Here is a 26,322-nt window from a genome sequence, read left to right on the forward strand (position 1 = left end):
GAACAATATATAGAAAATCTCAGCTTCCCAATGCCTTAACACCAAAAATAAGTTTCTAAATCAGCATGTCTTAACATGAATCTAAGGTCACCAATGATCTTCATGCCAAATCCAGTGGTTTTTCTTCTGAGTACTAATCATAAATCTACAGTTTTTGACACTAAATCTCCCTGATCACAATGCTCCCTCCTCTCTCAGACTTTCTTACTCCTAATTTCCTGAGTTTCTTTCATGGCTCAGGGCATAATCCTTCATTCTATTCCCCCCCAGAAAGAATTCATCCATTCTCAGGTGCAGGACCACCCAGTAGAGCCACAAAGCATGTGCACTGCACAACTCCAGGTGACAATGAGCACACAGGCTCAGGTGTGAATGGCATCCATGAAATTAAACAACCTGGCAGCCTTTCTCAGAATGAGTCATTTAAGGTAAAGTGCTTACAAAAGTACCTAGCACATAAGTGGTCAGCATTTGTTAGTTATTATCAGTATTATCTTCACCAAGCCAGTAGGCAGAGTGATCCTTTTAAAACATGTTCCTCCTCAGTTTGAAATCCTGCAATGATTTCTGATCTCAGAGTTAAAGCCAAAGTCCTTAAATGTGACAGGACAGCCCTATATGTACTCACTTCTTTCTGATCTCATCTCCTACAAACTTCACCTTCATGTTCATTGTTCCAGCCACTCGGTCCTCTTTACTATTCCTTAAGTAAACTCTCACTTTTGTTCTTTCTGTTCTCTATAATTAAAATACTCTGCACCCAGTTATTTGCGTAGACTGCTCCCTTAATTCCTTCAAAGAAAATAACCTTAACAGAGTGGTCTTTTCTCATCAACCTGTCAAAAATGCACTCCCCAGCCAGTAACTCTCTCTTTATACCTGTACGACCTGACATATATCACTTTTTTTTAATTGTCTGCCTTTCTCCGCCCTTCCCCCACCAACCATACATCAGAATGCAAACTCTGTAAGAGAAGGACTTTTGCCTGTGATTACCCTTTCCCATACCATACTTTAAAATAATACACTCTGGATTTCACATAACACATGTTAATTATGAATGTTAACATTATAACGGTAGATTACAGATCTAATAAGATCAAAAATGAAAAAATTCTGCAACTAAAGTCATCATTTCACTTCTCAAATCAGCTTTCTCCCCTCACATGATTTTATATTATCAATCACCAATTGCATTAATGACACATCAATCCTTCAGTAAAATTCAAGTTCAAAATCTGATCAGAATTTATTCTTTATTCTATTTACATTTAATATCAAATCATGGTATAAGTGTTCTTTTTTAAACATATCAGAAAAGTAGAGGAATTGAAAAAATACAAAGAACAGTTTACAGAATGAAATTACAAATAATCTTTAGATATATCAAACTGCACTCAAAGACACTCAGATACTTGTTATAAAGAACTTAAAATTACACTGATTTTTGTTAATCTTTCAGATTGCTAAAAATATAAAAGTTCAACAATACTCTTTGTTAGCAAGGTCACGGGGAAACAGGCTATCTCAAACACTGCTGGAGAAAGTGTAAATTAGCACACTCCCCAGAGAGTGGCAATTTGGCAATATCTACCAAAATTGCAAATCCACATACCTTTTGGTCCATGAAATACTATATATCTATAAAATAGAATGAGGATGTTCTTTGTATTCTAATATAAAATGATCTCCTGGTGCTTCTGAGTTACCCTGGAGCTCAAATGGCAAAAACAAATTGCACTGACTGAATATTTATGGCATATTTTACTCCTTCTCAAATCATTTAGCCCTAGGTCACATCTAAAAACTTAGTTCAATTTTCGCACTTTAAAAAGTAATTATGAAAGATCAACTTCCAGCATGAGATCATGAGGAGACCTAGTTTCTCCAGTGAAACTTGGGAAAATTATAGTAAAACAACCATTGAAAGCCTACGGAAATAGTGATAAGAGTATATGGCAAATGAAGAAATATTTACTGAAAAAAATCTACAAAAACACAACAAGAAAAGTGAGTCTGTGGTATCTGAACCAAAACCACTGCTTCCCTTGCCCTTCTCAGACCAGCAAGGCAGAAATACCACCCCTGACTACTGCAGCCCATAACAAAGGGCTCACTTTACCCCAGGTCCCAATCAGAGGGCTTACTTCCTGGGAAAAGCAGGACATCAGCATGTCTCAATCCGTCCTCATCCACCTGTTGCTGAGACTATGTTCTCCACAAGTGCTGTTATGAAGTAAGGACCTCCTTCTTCCAGCTAGCCCCCACTAGTGGAATGGAGGCTCTATCTTTGGACCAAGCACCATGGAAAACACTGGGGCCCTAATCACCCTTGCCATGGCTCCTCGAAAGGTCGTCATTCCATACCCAGTGAGACAACCCAAGTAGACCTCAGCTACTGCCCATCCCCTCCATCCAGTACTCAGCACCTAAATTAAGGGTGTCACTCAGAAAGAAGCCTGCCTTTGTCCCCACCCCCACTTCCAGAGTTCTGCCTCAGGAGATTTTGCCTGGGGGAGAAGTAAGCCATAAAACAGATGGCTCCCAGTCTTTCCAAAGGAACCTACCTCATTTGAAACAAGGCATGAAATTAAAACCTAAGAGCTCTCTCAAAAACATCTAAGGTTGTGGTGATCCACACCACATCCAGCAAAGCTATTTTTCAAAAGTGAAGGCAAAATAAGGACATTCCCAAATAAAAACTAAGAGAATTTGTTGGCAGCAGACCCACATTACAAGAAATATTAAAGGTTATTTTTCAGGCTGAAAGCAAGCGACTCCAGATGATAATTCAATAAATGTCCAAAACAGGGAAATCTATAGAGACAGTAAGTAGATTAGCGGCTCTTCAGCGGTGAAGGGAGCAGGGGAAAGGGGAATAAAAGATAGTTAAGGGTCCAGGATTTATTTCTGAGGTGATGAAAATGCTCTAAAAATTGACTATGGTAATGACTGCACATATCTGTGGAGTGCACTGTATGCTATGTGAATTATATTATATGTGAATTATTTTATATTATCAATGAAGCTACTTTAAAAAGTTATGAACCAGAATGACAAAATATTAAACGTAATAAAGAAATTTTTAAATGAGTGTTTTGAATTGCTATTAGACACAAGCCCTGTGCTTAAGGTTAAGGATGGCATTAAAGAACCTACAAATTCAAATAAGATGAATGTAATACATGCCCACATAGTTACTTCTCCCCCCCACAAATAAAACTGTAGTAGGAAATGCTCTTTACGTACTGTCCTTTAAAACCTATGAATTCTCAAACAATTTGTTAATTCATAAAATGAGACCATTTCTTCCATAAGAAAATTATTTGTGATGGATGAGATACTCTTACATATATTCTTAGCTATTCAAAGTTACTTAATCCAAAATGCAATGACATGCGTGATAAATTCTAGTCAAATTCTAGTTAGAAATTTTTAGCCCAAAACATAACATTTAGTAAACCATGAGTATATTTGGAAAATAACTTCTGATGCAATGTCCCAAGAGTAGGGTCACAACATAAAGAGCACATTATTTCTTAAAAATAACACACCTAAGTCCTAGCAAAAGAGACAAGAAGGCTGTTTTGCTCTCAACAGCAGGACTCCCATAACTCCAAGATGAAGAATCCCCAGAAGAATTCTGAGATCAGCTGCCATTAGGTTTTTTAAAAATCCCAAAATTATGCTTTCCATAACATTTGCCATTTTCATCCACATTGAGAGCAGGTGCAGTTCTCATTCAAGATTTGCACTACAAACTAATTTGGCACTAAGAGTGACTGCAAAGGTACAGCTGTCTGGATCACTGCTCTATGCATGATACAAGGTCCCAAAGCTGTCAAATTTTAAAAAATAAAAAATATGGAGGGAGAAGTTAGACGTGGGTACAGAAACAGACATCTACTACAGAGGCTTAAAATATAAAAAAGTAAAAGAATGCAGTTCTCAATGAAAAGCCAAGTTTCATTACCCTGGCTATAAACTAAGGATATGAAATTTAAGGGAAATATGATAGGTATAAGTAGAATACCCTTTTCCTGGTGGATATTGTTAAAGCCATTATTATCTGTTAAAGTATTTTTAAATAGACAAAGATTCTTATAGTTATTATTAAACTTGTTTCATTAAATAATTAAATTAACATAGTTCTTCAAAAAAAATAATTAACAGACTAAGTTCCTGAGATGCCAAAAACAAAAAAATTTTTTTTCAGGACATGTACAGCCAAAGTTTAAAACAGCATTACTCTAGGCTGGCTGGTTAGCTCACTTAGAAGAGCATGATGCTGGTAACACCAAGGTCAGGGGTTCCCCCTTACCAGCCAGCCGGCAAAAGTAAGAAACAAAAAGAAAAAGCAAAACAAACAAACAAAAAAACAAGCATCACTTCTTGTTTCTTGGTAATGCAACACTTTTAACAGATGAATGCAGTTTTTGAATCTCTTAAGAAATGTAATCCTCACTTTCCATCATATACTGAATTAGATCATTGTTATTCCAATGGAAACGATGCTATATTCTAATACAAATCAAATGATAACATAAAAAGCAAACACCATAAAAGCAAAAAAAAAAAAAAAAAAAAGAGAGAGAGAGAGAGAAAGAGAGAGATAATGGCCCTAAATAAGAACTAAAAGTCTGTTCTTGAACTGGGTTATGCAGAGATAAACAGGGTTTGTGAAACCACAGAATAAAAATGACAAACCTACTTGGAGTACAGATTTACTCAAAGAAGCAAAACATTAATTCCAAGTAAAATACAATTCTGGTCATGGCATTGTGTGGTTTTACCCTGCTTCTCAGACTAACCAAAAAATATTGAATAAATATGTTGCACTCTCTTTGCTACCTCTCTTCCCCTGGGAGACGCAAAGGATTACTCAAAGCCCATTTCTTCTGAGCAGTGAGAAACCCTGAAGGGGTTAATTTCCAGGAACCCTCAAGAGAGAGGCATTCCTCCTCGGGAAATTAACACCGGACTGGGGTTCTGTCTCAATATTTATTCTCCAGGCCAGAAAGTTACAGAAAAGGAACATAGATGGAGTTATGGCTAAGTACAGTTTAGCAATAGAGGCTGGTAACATCAGTGAAATAACAAAGTGACATTCCATAATGCAATTTGCAAAAGGTTAAGTCAATCCACCAACAAAAGCTTGTTCTTAGCAAATACTGTCTTTTCCTACAGCCGTTTCCTCAGTATGTTTACATAACCATCAAGTAACTTTAGGTTGACCTGCTCCAAGGGCATCTGTCCTTGAGCCAACAATTTTGCTGTCTTACAATTCTTTGTCTATAACAGAGACTTTAGCCTGGGGAAAGTTTCCTGTCTTTTGCAAGCTTAACATTTCTATACGTAATTTTAAAAAGTTAAGTTATACCTGAAACTACAGGGCTTTGGAAACTAGACCCTGTGAAATACATTTGCTTTATAAATGTTAGTATACTCCTCATAAATATGTAATAACTAAAACAAGCTTTAAAGCCAATAAAATTTCAGTATTTATTAAAGGTTTGACAGTTCAACCCTGCTTCCATCAAGTGAATATTGAAGAACCCATTAAGAGTAAAAATAAGTCTATCTGGAATTCCAAAAAGACCTCTCTCAAAAGAGAGACCATTTTCCACATGAATTACTTAATCAGCATTCTAAAAATAGCTGGTGATGCACAGTAGGCAGAATACCTTGATGTGAGTGAGGCATCCTTTTGCGTAACAATATGGTTAGGTAGATTATCTCAATACTGAGATAAGCCACTAAAGTTGTTATTCAAGGATTGGTCATAGCTCTGGCCTGTTCAACAATTTTATCAATGATATATAAACTAGAAGACATTAAATTAAATGTATCACCTGTTAATATGGTGCATGAAAAAACAAAATATTAAAATTTTCTAAATAGTCTAATATAATCTGGACAAACCTAAGGAGTAGTAGTGGAGGTAAATATAAAACCCCACAATTAAGTTTTAAAAATTTCAGGTGTACATAACCTGGCCCCACAAATAAATTCCAGGAAAGCCTGGAAGAGTAGAGGCTTACTTTTTTTCAAGCTCAAAATGAATAAAAAATGCAGTAAAGGCTGGGAAGAAATTAAATGTATCAACTGCAGTACAATATCTCAAACATCCCATTTAATATTCCAAAAGATACTACACTGAACCATATATAGAGTGTGAGTGTGTGTGTGTGTGTGTGTGTGTGTGTGTGTGTGTGTGCGTGTGTGTGTGTACTACTTAATCATGGAAAAGTATTTATTTTAAATAATATAAACCAGAAAAAACTTTTTTTTGGTGAAACATAATTTAACCACTTGGGAATCATGCTGACAGAAAACATTTTCTAAAAAAATCTTATACTGAAAAAAATTTTAGTAATTTAATAATGATATTTAAATTATTATTTTATAATGGCCCTAAAACAGTTTAACAATTTAATCATTTGAGTTAAAAATCAATTTCTTTAGCCTAAAGCCTAATATCTAACTGGAGCTAGTTAAGAGGGATGAAGGTGCAATAAGTGCAGGGTGTCTACCCCTTACCAAGGGGATGTGTTCCGAGACACCAAGTGGATGCCAGAAATTGCGGACAGTACTGAATCTATATGTACTGTTTTTCCTATACATACCCATGATAAAGTTTAATTTATAAATTAGGCACAGTAAGAGATTAACAGTAACTAGTAATAAAAGAGAACAATTATAACAATATATGTCCACATACACTCTTGCACTTTGGAGGCCATTATTAAGTAAAATAAGGGTTACTTGAACACAAGCACTGGGAAACCAGGACAGTAATATGATAACTGAGACAGCTGAGTAGGTAACTAAATGGCAGGTAGCATAGACAGTGTGGAGACACCGGACAAAGGGATAATTCAAGTTGGGATGGAGCAGGATGGCACAAGACTTCATCATACTACTCAGAACAGTGCTCAATTTAAAACTTATGAATTATTTCTAAAATTTTCCATTTAATATTTTCTGACCAAAATTGACCATGGGTAACTGAAACCTCAGAAAATGTAACCGAGAATAAGGGGGAACTACTACATATTCTTTTTGAGTAGAAGAGACATGGCATTTTGAACTAAGCTAGTTAGGGAAAGGAATAGCAACTGATCTGCAGAAATTAAAATTTTAATTTAACTGAGTATCTGAATAGCCAGATTTATAAACTGGAGCAAATGGGAGAGATACTGCTTTTCAAGTAAGCTCATTTGTTTGCATATTAAATAAACATTTTTTACAGAAAGCAATACCTGAAATTCACCATATACACACTTAATATTTGTATGAAATTTATCACATTTCATACTAGATTAGCAATACATAAGCAAAAATGTTTAGTCTCTTTCCTTATTGGCCTGGACAATAAAAAAGTCACAGCATTTATCAGGAGAACTTTCTACTTGAGGAATTCGCAAGACAATAAACTCTCTACACAGAAATTCAATCACCAAGAATATTATCTCACACATCACGTTTTCTGGACATCAGTTGACATTTCAAGTGTACGAGAAACTAAGCTTTGAGAACTTGTATTCATATAAAACTAGAGACAGGGTTAAAATGACCAAAATAAAGCAAAATATAAATAAGGGTGATATAAGTAACAATAACTTCCTGGTTGTTGTTTAGTTTTGTTTTTTCCCTCCAGAATCATCAAAATACTTATAAAGACTGTAGTTAATTTATTCTTATTAAACAACATAACCATCACGTTTAATTTTCCATTACCTTGATCAAACTGGTCTTTCAATTTTAACCTTAAATAGAAAGAATAATTAAATAAGTGTTTAAATAAGTGTCACTAATTTGACAGTACAGTTGGCATGTAAATTCTATATATTAAATTTGGCTATTCCACTAATTCAAACTTTTAGAATGTTTATAAATGGCTAAACCCTTAAACAGTTTATCACTACAAAAAGTACGACAATCCTGTAAGGATAATAATAGTCATTTCTCTTCATAAATAAAAACACTAAAATATATTTTACTTTTAAATTTCTTCTTAAAATTATCTGGAAAAACCTTTTCGCTTTTATGCTTAAGACAGTGAGGAGGATGCCTTCTGAGAGAACAAGTATTATGAATTAAGATGATGAAGAAAAGATAGTACAAAATTCATGCTTTATTGCATGTCCTCTGGTAAAACAGAAAAAGAGAAAAACCAAAGACACACTAAAACTTAAAAATAAGACAAATCTCTCTTGACCATAAATTGAGCATAAAAGGCAAAGCACAGAGCAGAGCTAAAGTTGTTGTCAGCTGGTCTCAAGTTCTGGACAGCATGACCAGGAGTTTGGCTCCTATGGTGTAACCTATGTGAAAATTGGTCTTGCCAGGTGGGAACTAGAGCTAGTCACAGTTGAAGCCAGGAAATGGGCATGGAACTGTGAAATGGGCATGTGAAAAGGAGCTGAAGAGAACCACCACCGACATGATACCTGGGACCACAGCTAGTACAGATATCAAGGGGCAGGGAGCAGGGAGTAACATAGAGGAGAGAATCTTCAAGTCAACATGAGTCTAAAAATTAAAATTATAAAACATTGTATACTAAAAGTTACAGTCAACAAAATCAACAATAAAATTTCCCTCCAGAAGAAAGTAATACGGAAAAATGTGACAGTTTAAAATAAGTGTATTATGAAGCTGAAAAAGATAAACAAAGCAGTTGCTTAGTTTAAAAACTTCATGAAACAAAACATGTAAAACAAGAACTGGTAGATATATATATATTTTTAAAAGGCAGAAATGTAGGAATAAAAAATAATCACTAAAATAAAATTCCACTCAGTACTAAGAATTCACCCAAAAGTGAGAGAGAGGCAAGTAGATAAAAAATATTTTAAAAGCACTGAAGAAACATGGAGTATATAGTGGGAGGTTCCAGTATATCCATAAAAGAATTTTGAAAAGATGAAGAGTAGAGAGAATGGCAGGAAGCCAATATTTGAAAAGATTATAGTCTGGAATTTTCTAGTATTGTAGACAGACGTGAATATGCAGGCTGAATTCTTATAAAGGAATGACAAACTGGATTACAGCAAGTCTTTCATCAGCACCATAAATGATGCTGGAAGTCAGTGGAGTATTAAATTTAAGTGCTGAGAGAATGATTGTCAACCTAGAATTTAACCACCAACTAGACTATTACTCACGAATGAGGACAAAGTTAGAACATTTTCAGACATACAAAGACGAAAAACTTGTCACCCACTAAACCTCTCTAAAAAAATTCCTAAGTACTGAAGTAAGAATAATGAATCCAAAGGAAAGTCATGGAATATAAGAAACAACAGTGAGCACACTCAAAATATGCCAGTAAATTTCATTAATTATACACTCTAAAAACAAATATACCATTTTTCATCTTAAAAACAACAAACTAAAACTCTAAATAATAGTAAAATGGACAAGAGGAAGGTATTCAATGGGTGGAAGAAGCATTTACCCACTTACATTTAAAACAAATTTAAGAGTACTCACTAAAAGTGAAATTTAATCTACTACCTTCAAAACCAAAAAAAGATTAAAGGGAATATAAAAAGTTTATCAATCCAACAAACAATAGAAAAGAAGGTAGGGGGGCAGAATGGTAAGCCCAAAAGCTTAGAAACCAAAAGCTGCTCATCTAAATAGTTTCTGGATTACAAGTGAACAACGAAAATTACATATCAAATCAAATACAATTAGAACACTACTTAACTGTAGAAATTTTGAAAAGATTGTAAATAAATGAGGAAAGTGTTCACAAAGAAATAGAGCCAAGCAAAAATAAAGAAAACAGAAAGAAGAAAAATAAAGAGCAGAATTTAATGAAATAAAAAATAAAGACATTTTTCAATTTTTTAATTGCCAAAACTTAGAAGCAACCAAGATGTGCTTCAATAGGTGAATGGACAAACAAACTGTGCTACAACCTTATAATGGAGTAGTATTCAGTGCTAAAAAGAAATGAGCTATCAAGCATGAAAAGACATGGACGAATCTTAAATGCAAATTGGTAAGTAAAATAAGCCACTCTGAAAAGGATACATACTGTATGACATTCCGGAAAAGGCGTAGTAACTATGGAGACAGTAAAAATTCAGTAGTTGCAGAGGGGGGGTGGGAGAGGGGGATAAAAATGCAGAGCACCAAGAAAGATTTTTAGAGAGGTAAAACTATTCTGTATGATGCTGTGATGGTGGATACATGTCACTATACATTTGCCAAAACCTCTATAACACCAAGAGTCAATCCTGATGTAAACTATAGATTTTATTTAAAATATGGTATCACTATTGGCTCATCAATTGTAACAAATGTACCACACTAATGCACGATGTTAATGATAGGGGGAAATGCGGGCAGGGGATATACAGGAACTCAATACTTTTTGCTCAATTTTTCTGGAAACCTCCAACTGCTCTAAAAAAAATCTAGTAATTAAAAACAAAAGGTGGTATTAAATTCAAGAAAAAAAGAATTATAAAGATTTATCAATCAAGGTGATTATTCTCTCGCTATTAATAATTTTTTATAAATCTGAAGGATTATCCACTTGTGGCTTAAACCAAAACTATATAGCACAATGCCTTAGATAAAAAAGATGCTTAAATCTCTATAGAGAAAATGAGTAAATAATGAAAAAAGGGAATTAGTGATCAGTATAGGGTTGTTTTCTATCAGTTTTAGTCATTGGGTCATAAAATACACATTTTTTCTGAAATTTCTCATTGGAATTTATTTTATTTGTCACATACAATAAAATTAATGTCCTTGAGGTCACTTTATATTTTTAGGGTACTTCCAGTATTGTCATGATTATTGACAGCATAAGAAAACAAGCAGTTGCAAACATTTAAAAATTTTAAAGAAGAAACCCATTACCACTGTGAAACAAATTTACCTGTTATTGGGTGTAACTAAAAGACATTCAGGGTTATATCAACCTCTTATTTATTTATAGACTGGAAAACTGTCAGATGTCTTATTATTTGAAACTAATATATGCCATATGAATAAAAGCTGAAACATATGTGAAAAAAATAAAAATAAAGAGAAGAGCAACAAAACCAAAAGCTGGTTATCTGAAAACAAAGCAAACACTAGGAAAAGCGAGAAGAAAAGTAGAGAAAAGGCAGACATTAAGAAAGAAAGCGGCAACATAACTAAAAGCTAGTGTAAAACTTTTTTTTTAAAAAAAGTACTTTATGAATAACTACAGCAAAAGGCTGAGTACTCAGATGAAATGGCTAATTTCATAGAAGAATACTTGGATAATTGTCAAACTTAGGAAGAAATAGAAAATCTGAATAAAACAGACTGGAAAATTTGGATTGGTAATCAAAGTCTGCCCTCCAAAAAGACACCAGACCACATAGTTTTAGAGGCACACTAGCATTAAACCTTCATGGACTAGATCACAGCTTTCTTACAGAAACTTTTTAGAAAAGGAAAAAGTAAGATAGTTCCAGAAGCTTATTTTACAAAGCTTGAGAAATTTTAGGTATTAAAACAGGATAAATTACAGATTCTCTACTCAGGCTGGGGTTCTAACCATAGTATAAGGATCTAAATTCCATATAATGCATCAGTGCCTATCCAACAAGGCTGCAAAAAAAAAAAAAAAAAAAAAAAAAAAAAGAGTCATTCTTAGTATTAAAAATTAAACTAAAGGAAACTCATGCATTTCCTTCTTAAATTATACAGAGACATGCATTTTAAAATTAGAGTTGTTCTACAAATTAAAGTAATAAATACTATATATTATACATTACAGTAAGCACAGTACACAAAGAAAAACTATTCAATTTAGAGAATATTTTTCTTTGAGATAATGAGCAATTTTAGATTCGTAAAATGAAAAAAAATGTTTATAGTAAAAGCTAAGAATAATTAACTATGATAAAAGAAGAAAATGTTAAAACTTGAACAACTCTGAAAAAAGTTTTGAGTTGACAATTCATGTGCAGCTGTGTACTGGACAATTTTAAAAAGCAGACAATATTATGTAAAACTTTATAAATTATTCTTAGTTTGGTTTAGGCATAGAAAATTATTAAACATTCATACACTTTAAAATAGTCATAGATAACATAAGAAAATGACTGCAAAAATTAGGATAGCATTTATCTCAAGAAAAGAAATGTGCTATGCAAATTGTTGCTTGCAGAGAATTAGATAAATTATCTTTTCAGAATAACTAATACTCAATATTTACAGGTATTTAACCTAATATAATTTAACAAAGCTAAAACCAAGGTCACTTACAACTTAAAGACACTTGGAATGTAAACATTATTTATTCCCTACATACTATAAGTAATTAGATGTGTAGTAAGTGAGATACCACTATACTTTTAAAAGCTTACTTTATACATTTTCATGTACAGGGTTACATCGAAAAGTTCATGGAAAAATAGAATTAAAAAATAATACAAATCTTTCCACAAACTTTTTGAAGTACCCTAGTACATGGTAAATTGATAGCTTCCTTGACTCTTAGAAAGAAGATATGCTAACTTTAATTGCCTCAGAGGAAACAAGTTAACAGCCATTATTTGTGTGTGTGGGCACACACACACATACACATACAAAACTGAACAATATTAATGTATTAAATCTTAAATATTTCAGTGAATGCTTACAGCAGTTTCTAAATCTAATAATCATACTTAGTTATGTTTACAAACTGACAAAATATTTTCCAAAATGTTTTTATTCACCTCAAATACTACTAAAAGAAATTTATCCTGTATTTTACTAATAAAATTTATCTTATTTCTTTCCCATATTAATATATTACAGGTAACTCTCGATATATAAAATCCATGTGTTCCTTAAAATTAGTTTTAACAGCATTCATCATATCAAATACAATTTTTCTGCCCATTCCCTTTATAAATGTATATATGAAAGTTCCAAGAGGAGGAGACTTAAGGAAGCCAAATAATGGGAGCGGGTTGACTAAACTTTGTTAGATTACTTTTATTTTTAGTTTTTTCAAAAAAAGACATTTATCCAGCATCATGATCAGACTATTACATTTAGCAATCAACAGCATGAGTGCAAAAAAAAAAAAATTCTATATTAAAACCCTTTGTTGGAATGCTTCACATGTTCCACAGAACAGAAACTAAAATAACCTGTTATAAAATTAGTCACAAATACGGTCCTTGAGGTTTTTTTGCCCATACACATGAGTATTGTCTAAAATATGTCTTCTTTGTAGCAGCTAGACCCTGCCACCACTGTGCTTGGCTGAGTTCACAAATCTGTTGTAACCTGTAACTTCCCTGTCACTTGTCTGGCTCTCCTCTCCTACTAAGCATTGTTTCCTGGAAGTTAATTAAAACCTCCTGCCACTGCCATAGCTACTGCCGCTGTTGGAACCACAACAGCCACCTTGTTTTTATGGTTTGGCAAAGTATTGACCTCCACCACCATAAGGGCCAGAGCTTCTGATTCCAAAATCTCCTCCCTTCATGGGTCCAAAATTTGAAGACTGATTGTTGTAACTGCCAAAATCACTGTAGCTTCCACAACCTCCAAAATTGCTCCCATCGTTACCAAATCCATTATAGCCATCCCCACTGCCACCATATCCACCACCACCATGGCTGCCACCAAAGCCACCATGACCACTGAAGTTTGCTCAAAATGGCACCTGAGACTCTCATCAGTTGTTTCAAAGCTCAACCCTCCAATGAAAAGCTTCTGCAGCTGTTCCAGCTCTTTAGGAGACTCTGACTTAGACATGATGGCAGTGGGAAGAGACTTTAATGATGCTTCCTCGGCATCCATGGACAGAAAGGCTGTTAGATTACTTTTATCTCCCAAAACTTAAGAGTATGTGGCACATGCTAGAGAATAAATGATTGAATGAATGAATGAGAGAACAGCATCAAACAGAAAAGTATGAAATTTGACAAAATGTTCTCCTTGAGTAACCATTCCAATTAAGAGCAAAATATTTTGGAATCTGTCATTGCTACAAATTGGAAACAGCAAGTATTTTTAAGTCCTCATTGTGAGCTTGATATATTAATAATATATTTTTACTCATAATTACAACAAGATGATAAATGACCTCAAAATCTCTTGGAGCTGACAGGTATTTTAATAGTCATCAAAATCCAACCTTCTACAAATTCCAACAAAGTGATGATTTAAATATGCTTCTACAACTCCAATAACAAATCTCATTACTCATCATAAGAGCTCATAATATTAAAAGGACCCTGAAAATTGAAAAGGTTTGCCTGAGCTGAGATCTATCCTCATGTACCTTCTACCCAGACATCCTAATTATAACCCTTGGACCACCCTTCTTCCACACACAGCTCTTCAAGTCTTATGTTCATTTTCCTATCCCACCATAGCTTTCTCTTCAAAAGGACAACCAGCAGTAGTTTTTTTCAAGTGTTCATTATATAACATGATTTCTATTTCCTTCCCCAACCTGATCACTCTTGTCTATATAAGTTCAGTAGGATTTTAGCTCCCTTAAAGTGTGCCAGACAGTTGAGGTCTAAAGGGTACAAAAACGAACACAATTAAAATCATTGCCCATGTATATTACTATTTTTAACAATAAAATTATATTATTTGCTAGCTATTTAAGACTACTTAAATAGACAATACATATGCAGCACTCACCATCTGCCAGGCACTACTCTAAGTGCTTCAAGTGTATTATATCAACCTATATGGTAAGCACTGTTACTTTCTGCACCTAACAAGAAAGAAAACTAAGGCTTAGCAAAGTGATATGGCCAAGGTCAAGTAGTTTATAAGCGGCAGAGCTAGGACTCATACATGTGTCTAATCTCAAAGTCCATGCTTTTAACCATTTGAATCACAGCACCTAGGCTGAGTCACAGTGATTTTTTTTTTTTTTTACAGATGCAGCTGCTAAAACAGATCTTCCTGTCCGGATTAACAATATTCCTGGATACAAGTATTTGACCTTATATTTATCTATTTCATCAAGTCATATCCAGGCCCATCATTCTAACAATTTGAGCTATAAAGGAAAAGGGGTGGAGGGGCAGGGGACAAACAACCAAAATAAATAAAAGATATGGCTAATGCTTTCCTAATATAGATTATAACATTTAAAATCAATCTTGACTTTTCCTAAGTAAGCTGAATGTTACATTCGGCTAAAAGTAAAACAAATGTTTGAGTTTATTGAGTTTTCCTCATAAAAATTTCATTCTTTTTAGAGTAAAAGTAGTAATGAATAACCTAAAATAGTAGACAATGTGGAAATAACAAGAACCTTGGGAGAAAATGGCCATATCATTTTAGAGTGTACAATAAGGACATATTCATATACATACCCACAAATTAAAAACAGAGAAAAGATACATCTGATCCAAATAACATTCCATAAAAACAAAAACAAAATAACAAATAAAACCAAATAACATTCCACCCCAAACCAGTGAAACTAAAAAGGAAAAAAGTTCAATAAAGATGGGTGGTTCAGTCATGTCTTAGGGATTGCCTTACTAAGCCTAACACCAAAAGATTTCTAAATGAAAAGATGAATAGAACTACCTACTTGAACACTTAAAATATATGTAGACTTTTCAAAATCTCAATATAAATCCTCTTATAAATAAAAAAAAGTAACTGAACTTCACCAAATGAAAATAGGCATTTCTCACAAGAAAACACTAAGTGGTCTACGAATACATGAAAATCTTTAACCTCAGTAACAATACCAAATGTTTATTTTTAAATTTAAAATATTTTAACATTTATTTTTACATGTTTATGGGGTACAGTATGTTTTCAATGCATGCATATACTGCACAATGATTCACTTAGGATAGATAGCATAATTTTGCATCCATTAGTTCACTACTTTTCCCATATTTCTTTTTTTTTTTTTCTTAACATAACCATTATTTATTTATTTATTTACTTACTTTTTTTTTTATTGGATGTGCAGCTATTCCACTGCTGGGTATATACCCAGAGGAATGGAAATGATCATGTCAAAGGGATAACTGTACTCCCATGTTTATTGCAGCATTATTTACAATAGCCAAGAGATGGAACCAGCCTAAATGCCCATCATTGGATGAGTGGATAAGGAAAATGTGGTATATCTACACAATGGAATACTATTCTGCTATAAAAAAAAAAATGAAATACTACCATTCACAGTGACATGGATGGACTTAGAGAGAATTATATTAAGTGAAATAAGCCAGGCACAAAAAGAGAAATACCACATGTTCTCACTTATTTATGGGACCTAATAAAAATAAATAAGTAAATAAACAAATGAATGAGGGGTGGTTGGGGAGAGAAAACACAACAATCACAACAATTCCTTGATTTTGTTAAGACAAGTGAACAGATATGATATTGATGTGGGGAGGGGGGAGAGAGAGGGAGGAAAAGGAGGAATTGATAAAGGGACATGAAAATCGACTATATTGTATATTGATAAATTAAAGTAAGAAAAAAGATAATATAAAAATTAATAGAAAATTTAAATGAAACAGTGAGATAGCATTCTCCTATTATACAGGCAAGGATTTTTAAGTATAATATATAGGATTGTTAAGGATGTAAGTACAGGAACACTCCTATACACTATAGTTACAAATGTAAACTGGTAGATTCAGGAAAGTATTTTGTCAGTACTTCTGGATGTAAAATTTTCACTGATAGTAATATAATTCAAGGAAAAAATATGTATAAGTAAATATTTAGCATGAGAGTCTACTGCAATGATATTTATAATATCAAAAAGATAGATGAAACTTAAATCTTCAATAGCAGAGAACTTAATAAACTAGAACATGACATAAATCTAATACTCCTAAAAATTATCATACAATAGAATATTGTCATAAAAAAACAAAAAAGTAGCTTCAAAATTATATATACTGTATGACCCAAAGTTTAAAGTATTTATATTTTAAAAATATATACTCCAAAATAATTGCAGTGGTTATGAATGGATAATGGTGAGACTACAGATGACTTCATTCCTGCATTTTGTTTATAAATATTCTAAATGTTCTACAATGATGATCTATTTTTTGAAGTTAGAAAAAGTTACATAAAAATATGGGTGGTGTTAAAAACCAAACTTTCCACTACAATCCTGAAAAAAAATAAAAGAGAAAAAAATGAATTTTGTAGGGTTATACACTAACAGCCATAAGCTAAAAAAAAATTAGAGGGATTTGAGAGAAAACACGGCAGCAAAATCACAATAAAAAAGAAATACATTTATACATATACATTTTTAAAATCTATAATAGTGTTCCTACAAGGTTAAAGCTCTAAAAAATCTAAGCACACAAATAGAAAGAAATAAAAAGTCCTTTTATCAATGCCTAAAGCGAGGAAATAAAACCAGGAAATGATCTTTCCTTGGGGAAGATGGGAGCAGTAGTGAATTCTCATTTCGCTTGCATTTCTCTTACAAAGAATATTAGCTTAAAACAGGAAAGAGCAGAACAAAAACCATAAATACGGAATGTCACCTACAGTAAGATAGAAAGTATTAAGGAATATCCTAGCCTCTTTAAATAAATTCAGGTATTCAAGCCTTGATGCACCACATCACAAGGTTCAGGAAACACTTACATATTTGATCTAAAAATCACTGATATCTCTGAAAAATAATGAAGAAAAACGTAATTGCCAGATGAAGACAAAAGTCCCCAATTTGAAAAAAATAAAAAGAGACAAAAACCGTGGACTGTGAAAACTACTTAATTTTAATTGTAAGCTTAACCTCAGCATATGGCAATATAACAGAACAGACAGCAGGATTTTTAAATCATGTCAAAATAATCTTAATTCTTTTCCTATGAGATTATTAAATTGATCATTCTTAGATTGGCAAAGCAACTGACAGTGTGACATCTTCGAACACAAGATGGTTTAAAGAGTTCTACATGTCAATACTATTAGAACACTGAACAAATGTATCTAAATATCAAAATAGAGGAAAACTGAAGGAATTTTTCACTTTAAAAAAAAAAGACTAAGAAATGAAAAACATACTGCCATCATATGTCTAAAACATAGTCATGTAAGAGTAGGTGTCTATAACTTTGTTGCCCTATTGTACTAAAAAGGCAGAACCAATAGGAGTAGTATCAGTTTAGCAAAATAAATAATATATGAGAAAACAACTCCAGAAAGAGTTGGGATGCCTGTTAAAAATGAGAAACTCTTCATTAGAATAAGTATATCTCATTACATGGGGATCCATTTGGACACAATGTTAAACACACAAATACTACATTGGGGAAATTCTATGATTCTAAACATTCTCGTAAAGTATAATTTTCGACTGGGGGAGAAGGTAGTCTCTTCTGATTATTTGGTGGAAAGATTGGTCTTCATAGCCGAAGGGATGTTATTTTATTTCCAACCTGTTTGACGTTGATGTCCTCCTCATTGCTCAGCAGTACTAAGGCTACCAAAAATGTATAGAAACTAATATATGGAGAACCTTTTCATACAGCATTAATATTAGTCTTTCAGCATAGTAATATTTTAAATGCTTTAGCAAAACGAAACAAAAACCACTACACCCTCTTTGCCTAACTGTAATACATTAAATCAGTGGTTCTCAAAGTATGGTCTGGTATCTCTATGAGCCTTTCAGAAGGTCCACTAGGTCAAAATTATTTTCATAATAATACTAAAATATTAACTGCCTTTTTCATACTCACCTTCCCATGAGTATAAAGTGAATGAGGTTTTGCAGAGGCTACATAATATAATATAAATCAGAACAGATTGAATGCAGAAACAAACATGGGAATCTGGCTGTCTTCTATTAAGCCAGACACTGAAATAATTTGCAGAAATGTAATACAATGCCACCCTTCATACATTTTTTTATTTTAGAAAATAGTTATTTTTCATGAAATTGTATTTATATTAATGTAACGAATTTAGTATGATTATTTTAAATGATTTAATAAACACATTAAATCATTTAATATATTAACATTTTTTTCATTTTTAATTACTAATACAACAAACATTCATAGAGCTAAATAACATATAGAAAAGCTCCACGAGGTCTTCAGTAATTTTTGAGCTTGAGCGTGTAAAGAAGTTTTTGAGAACCACTGTATTAAACCATGCTAATTATTCTACATCAAAATTCCAAAGGATGTTAGAATCACTTATGATGCAAATAATATTGTCTTTCCTCAGAAGACAATCTAACCAAATAACTCCCACTTTTGGGGATCAGGCATGTATCTGGAACAGGGTTAGGTTCAGAAATGAAAATGCATGGGTCGAGTAAAACCATCTGCAGAGAGTCAAGAGATAATGCTAACTGCAAATGTCAAATCACAAATGCTATAAAGAAGCAGCCCATTTGCACAAAAGCAAACTATGATCCTATCAATAAAACTCAACATTCACTTTTTAGAAGAACTGATTATACAATAACTCCATCAATATTTACACGGCTTTAATTGCTCCGCAAATAGCGTTTAATATTGAATTAATACTAAGAGATATGTATACCCCAATACATCTCCAATATGCCAGCCTTTCAGATCCCACTTTACATATTTCTCAAGTGTTTTCCTATTAAAATCTTTTGTATTTCACCAAAGACTGTTAACAATCAGAACTTACTTCAAAAACTGAATTTAAAAGATTTTCTTTAGGATAGTGAGACATAAAAGAGCAAAACAGAAAGAAAAAAAAAATACTCCTTAAGCATCATTTTATTAATTACTTGAAATGTTCACATATAATAAGGAATAAAAATTTATTTGCTCTATAAGGTACACACTCAAAACTTTGATATGTGCAAATATATGGCGCTAACATTTGAGAGCTTACACTTTGTGAAACATTATGGTAGGTGCTTCAAATATATTATCTCACAAATCCTCTCAGCAACTTTGTGAAGCAAATATTTTACATATTAGGGAACTGAGGTTCACAAGAGCTTAGCAATTTGCCATCAACAACATGTAAGCAGAGACAAATCTGACCCGGTTTTATAAGAAAAGAAATTCTTTCAAAGAGTCTTGTCAGTTAAGGCCTTTCTCTTCAAAAAATCTGATGGTGTACTAGATAGGAATGATAGACCTATATTGAGAAAAAGTCCCAAAATTTCTCTCATTGTCTTGCTTTGTGATGTTAGTAAACAACTGAGCCCCAGATTTTTTCATCTTCATTCAGAGGATACCACTCCTACATCTTGCAGGACTATGAGGAAAGGTTACATCAGGGGTGACATACTTACTGGTCCACGCCCACACAAAACAGGCACTCAAAACATGGCAGCTTTACTGTTACTAATACTACTACTTTCTTCAGGGAAAGTTTCTGTTGAAAGTCCCTTAACTATACAATCCCAATAGAACTAACCCTAGTGCTAAAATTCTGGTTATGGAACAGCAGCAGCAGGAATGTCTACACAAATAACAGACAGGTCTTGATTAAGAAAATATCATAAAATGGTTAAGTTTTAGTTGCTTCTGGGGGTTAGAATGCATAACTGTAATAAATATTTGTTTGTTTTTGTTTTTTTAGTGGCTGGCTGGTACAGGTATCAAACCCTGGACCTTAGTGTAACCAGCACCACACTCTAACCAACTGAGCTAACCAGCCAGCCCTGTAATAAACATTTTAAAAAATAATAAATTTCAAGAGCATAAAGAACCTTAAAGAGTTTCTAGGCAATCAGTTTTTAAGACTTATTCATAATGACTATAGCCTTAACAGAGAATACTTGAGTCAGAGGTCAAAACAAGAAAAGCCTTTAGAAGAGAGTAACTTAGAGGCTCAAAGCGGGGGGGGGGGGGGGGGAGAGAATGGTATTGGGAAAAGCTAAGAAGTGGGTTGTTTTATTAGTTCAACACCCAGAAGAACACAGAAGTACTTTAAATATAATTAATTCCCTACAAAATTATTGAAATTCATCTTCAACAGGGTTAAAGGTTTCATCCTTTCACCTATCCCAGCCAATTCCTTATCTGGAACTCTAAAAGGAGAAGGCATTGCTTCTAAAGAAACTGAATTAAGAGTAAATGCCAAAGATTCCCCCTCATATACTATGGATCTTCAGAAAGCTCACAGAATAATTCTTATTATCTTTTCATTCCATTTTTCTATGAACATTTTGAAGTACTCTCATATAAGATGTTAGATGCTTCAAATCACCAAACAGAGGAAAATGTACAGATCTACTTCTTGACAAAGAAAATGCACACTGGAGCCAGAATGTCAGAATTTATATCTTGGATCCACAACTTATTCTATAACCTCAGGCAAATTTCCCCTCATCTCTAAATTCAGTTTGCTAATCTATAAAATACCTAACTCCAGTAAGCAATAATCCATAAGGCCAACAAAGCATTTCCTTAAAGTACCAGCAAAGCAGAGGTACCAAAAAATTAGAAAAACTTTTTTTTAAAGAATTTGGGCTGATCAGAAGCTAGGGAGTTATTTCAATTGATTGTTCATGGTCAATTACAGATCAAACTCTTTCCACCCTTCTCACTACTGCACTTGACTAATCTCAAAAAAAGAAAAAAATTAATGTTTGAAAAAGACATTAACTTCGCCACCACGATAATAAATAAAAATTTTTTAGACTTTATTATGTTTACTTTAGTATGCTATTTTTAAAAATATTTTATTCACATATGGGAGGAGAGGAGAAGCGCCTCAGAGTATATATAACCGGTTCAGTTCTTAGGGCTTCTAACAGTCTTTAATCTGCCTACCTCAAAGCATTGCTATAAAGATTAAATGAAGTCTTGCACATAAAACACTTAACATAATACCTTTTGTCATACATTAATGTCAGTCATTATTATTATATTGTCATTAGCATTATTCCTTTCCATATATTTCAGACTGGAACCTTTGTTGCACCATCTTTGTGGTAAACTTCATCATATGCATATAGTTTTTATTCCCTTGTTTATAACACTAGTTGAACAATAACATAAAGGCCTTTGGGAAAAAAAACTTTAAATGGTTAGCTCTTGAAAACAGCTTTATCACCAATTAATCATTAGGTAAATAAGCTATACTCAGAGCTGGGAAATCCCATATTAAGGAGCAAAAATGACTTTAGCATAGAAGTAGCTTTTTGCATGCTTCTTTTAAGTTACGAATAAAAATATGTTCCATGGTTCTGCTAAATTTCTGGAGCAACAACACAGCATGGTTATTTAAATATTCCTATTTAAATAAATAGGTAGAAGCTTAAAAAGAAATAGAAATAACTACACTATCATGTGAACTGATTATCATCTTTCCAAACTTAAGTGAAAGATTTAAAATAGACAACACAGAAGGTATAGCACACCCTAAAGTGAAAATAACACTGGTTAAGAGGAATTGCATTGAAACATCATTTTCATACTGAAACATCACTTCAATATTATACAGAAAATTTGCTATAACAACAGAATATAATTGCACAGAAAAGGATCTAAAATATAAAGCATGAATAATCTTTACTATATAATAAACGATTACCATAATGATTATTAATTTTCACTAACAAAGAGAAAAATCAAAATGTTGAGGGGATGAACCATTTAAAACTCTACTACTACTCAAGCCACTGGCAAAATGTGAGACATTCACTTACATATTAAACTATCCATCAAACCCATTAAAAATCACTGAACCAGACCATACAGGCTTCATAATGGATTACATTCCACTTAAACAAGATATACAAGGTCTTACCTTATTTAGCTCTTACCTATTTGCAAACCCTGTCTCTCACCACACCCCCTTTGCATCCTGCACTCTTGCTGTACATAATTGCAGCTCTCTAAGCACACTGTGTTCTTTCTCAAGCCTGAAATATGCTCCCTACCTTGCTGGTCCACTTGAAAAAGTTAAATCTCATATTTTAAGAAGTGACTCAAGCTCAACCTTCCTTATGAATACTTTTCGTACCATACTAACCTCTGTACAGGATCTATGACTTGTTTTTTTATACCCCCATTTTCTTTACGTGGAGTATTAGAATACCTATCATATTTGAGTACAGTTACTTGTTAATATGTATCCTCCTGCCAAACAATTAGTTCCCTGAGAGCAAGGCTGCTCTCTTATTCTTCCTTTTATGTCCTGTAGCACTATACCTAGAAACATAGGAAGCACACGAAGCATACAATAAATATGTAATGAATGAATGCATGCATAAATTTAGTTTGACCTTGCAATGAAACACAGATTGTGAAAAAATCTTGAGAACTAGAAAATATGCCCCCATTCAACAATCAGATTCAGTTACATACTTCAAAATTGTGGTGAAGAACTAAGAAATACAAACTTCACTCTAGATATTGAAAAGTAAAAAGGATAGTTTCATGGCTCACTCAGAAAATAAAACATCCATTAGTTCAACATTTGAAGTTTCAGTTTACTATAATCATAACAGGGTAACTGCTATGTATTCAATTATGATAAGCAAATATCAGTAAAGTTTTTAAAACAATATGATTACTAAGAGAATGTTAGAGAAAACATTTAATAATGTGGAATGGGTCCAAGTGTAAAGCATTAAAGGTAAATGAGACCGATCACAGAATTAACCACACAACTTATTTCCAAACTAACATTAATCAGCGTAACACCTATCATTATTAAGGGTTTATTTAGTCCTCCAATACCTAGTTAGCTAATTCGCTACATTAATTTTTCTCTGAAAAAAAATAGCTAGTATTTTTTTTTTTCTATATTCCTGACTTATACTCATGTGATTTTAAAATTCTTAATTCTGGTAATAATAATAATAACAACAGAAATCATCAGAGCTACCATATAATGAGTATTTACCATATGCTACTTACTGTTTCATACATGATACCATATTTAATGCTTACACCAATTCTATATCTTGGATTATTATCTCCTCGATATCTTCTATATCTTGGATCAGTATCTCCTCGAGATAGCCCAACAAGAAAAGTGAGCTTCTGAGAGATTCAATTACCTAAAGTCTTACAACCAGTAAGTGGGAAAGGAAAACTATCTGACTTCAAAGCCTCTGTCCTTTCTACAACAGTATGCCATCTCTTCTAATCCTTCATCAAATACTTTACTCATTCACTTTGTCCAGTACTAAAATTAGGTTGACATTACTTTAAATTTGTACTAGGAGCGGAATATAATGTCAGTATAGAGGACAAAACTAAACCCTCAAGATGAAATTTTTATGTGAAAGTAAGAGTAACTCATCACTTTGAGTAACCAAATTGTGGTGCAGAAAGGAATAAAAATAATGTCTTTAATGATAGAGAAAAACTTACAAAAATGCATTTCCTTATTGGATAAGTGATCTAAAATACCAAATAGTTCAATTATTTCTAGATGAGTCTGTTTTTCAATTTTATTGCTTCAAACAGAAATCAGTCAAAAAATTTTTTTCTAAATCAGTACATTACTTTATAGATAAAATTTCTAATATTTTCAAGTTTATGATATTTTCATCACAGAACTATCAGAAATATAAAATAACATACAAATGTTAACAGTTATTACTAGAGTGACCTTATAATTTCTCATTCAAACCCACACACTTTTCAGAGTAAAAAGGGCACTGCTATTAATTACAGTGGAACAACAGATTTAAACTGGACTGTCCCAGTAACCAGGACATATGGACACTCAACTACTACACCATGACTCTCCCACTACTTATTACACTTGCAGTCCTCCTATAATTACCCAGTGGAGAAGTATATACATGCCTGCTATGTAAAACAATTTGACTATATATCTGACTACCACAGCATAATATTAAGGGAGTACTTCCTTTGCTAACCACCCATGTTTAAAAAGGCTATTTCATTAAGATAGTTAACATTAATATAAAACTTCAATAACTTCAACTATACCTCGTCCTGAAGTTCATCACCACTTTTAACAGAAGCAAGCATATCATACAAGGTACAGCAAAGATCTTCGACTCTTGGTACTTCAGTCATTTCCTTCAAAGTTGTATTTAAGTACTTCTCTACTTCACACCACAAAAAGGAGCCATTTGTTTTTTCCACAGCCTTGAGCTCCGGGATGCAATGCTCCTGAAAATGTTCATTCAGAAACTTTTTGTAATCTAGGCTTATAGTTTTCTGGGCTTCACTATTTACTGGCAGTTCATCAAAGTGGTCCAAGTCATGCATGTCAAATGAAAATGCTAAGTTTTTGCCAAAAAAACCCCTATCACTATTTTCCTCTTTTGTCACCTGGACAAGAGCAATAAGATCATCTTGACTAAAATGAGAAATAATTCGATTAGTAGCATTACAAGCTGAAGTAGCAGATGATGATGGAAAGGGACCAAACATCTGTTTGATAGCTTTTGTCTCCTTGTGACCAACACAGTCCTTCAAGTGAAATGTCATGAAGAGAAATGCAGCCCCACTTTCAATTGCTTCTCTTCCATTATCCGTTCCAACTATACAAAGATGAAAGAAACAGTATTAGCTCAATTGAATCATGGTTCAAGTTACTCATTTTTTAAACACTACTACCAATATTCTTTTGAGTAAATCCAACAGTCAAAACATATTAATAAAGATAACCAATTTAAGATCAGAAAAATCCATTCCTAAATTCCCAAAGAATTATTTTAGGTAACTAAATCATTACTAGCAATTATTCTATATCTAAATACAAAAACTACTAACAACTCTTACCTCTTTCTAAAGACAGTTTGACACATTAGTTAAAACTTATTTAAAATCAAATTTTAAAGACTGATTTGATGAGCTAGTTAAATAAACCAAAGTAAGGTGCAAAAGAAAATTCAGAATTATAGATTTTCAGAGCTGGAAAGAAAATTCAAAGATTTATAACTTTCTTTCCAATCTGTACCAGAAGACTGAGATGGCAAGAAATAGATTTACATAGTTCTCATTCAGAAACATGTAATACCGTCAAGGATATAAGTTTAAAATAGACTTCATTATATTTTAAAACACAACAGAAAGCTACTGTTAAAAGAGGCCAGAAGCAAATTCCTTATCTAAGTAAGAGGAGTTGAAGGATCAGCCTCTAATTTATTTAAGGCATTAATTTCTCATATCCAATTTTCTCAAATAAAAGAAGAAAAGAACCTGTATTTGTGACAGACTTCAAAGAATATTCGTAGAGCAGAAAACAAGAATTTAAATATTCAAGAGGCCCACAAAGTCATTGTGACTTATCTAAAGTAATACTGTAAAGTTAGTAATACAATTAATACTAGTATCTTCCTGAAAGCATAGCTTCAATATCATTACGCACAAATCTTGAGCAGCTTACTGTATATAGCTCAACTCCAAACTC

At 33.0% G+C, this 26,322-nt stretch overlaps 1 protein-coding gene across 4 annotated transcripts in view; it reads right to left on the reverse strand.

Moving 5' to 3' along the window:
• Positions 1 to 26,322, reverse strand: part of ASCC3 (activating signal cointegrator 1 complex subunit 3) — a 393,541-nt gene that overhangs the window by 334,739 nt on the left and 32,480 nt on the right. For all 4 annotated transcript variants that reach the window (XM_063096828.1, XM_063096829.1, XM_063096826.1 and 1 more), the window contains one exon: positions 24,891 to 25,450. In XM_063096828.1, coding sequence (XP_062952898.1) covers positions 24,891 to 25,450 — 560 coding nt within the window. The remainder of the gene's footprint in view (positions 1 to 24,890; positions 25,451 to 26,322) is intronic.

This window comes from Cynocephalus volans, chromosome 5 (assembly GCF_027409185.1).
Source record: "Cynocephalus volans isolate mCynVol1 chromosome 5, mCynVol1.pri, whole genome shotgun sequence".
Taxonomy (NCBI): domain Eukaryota; kingdom Metazoa; phylum Chordata; class Mammalia; order Dermoptera; family Cynocephalidae; genus Cynocephalus; species Cynocephalus volans.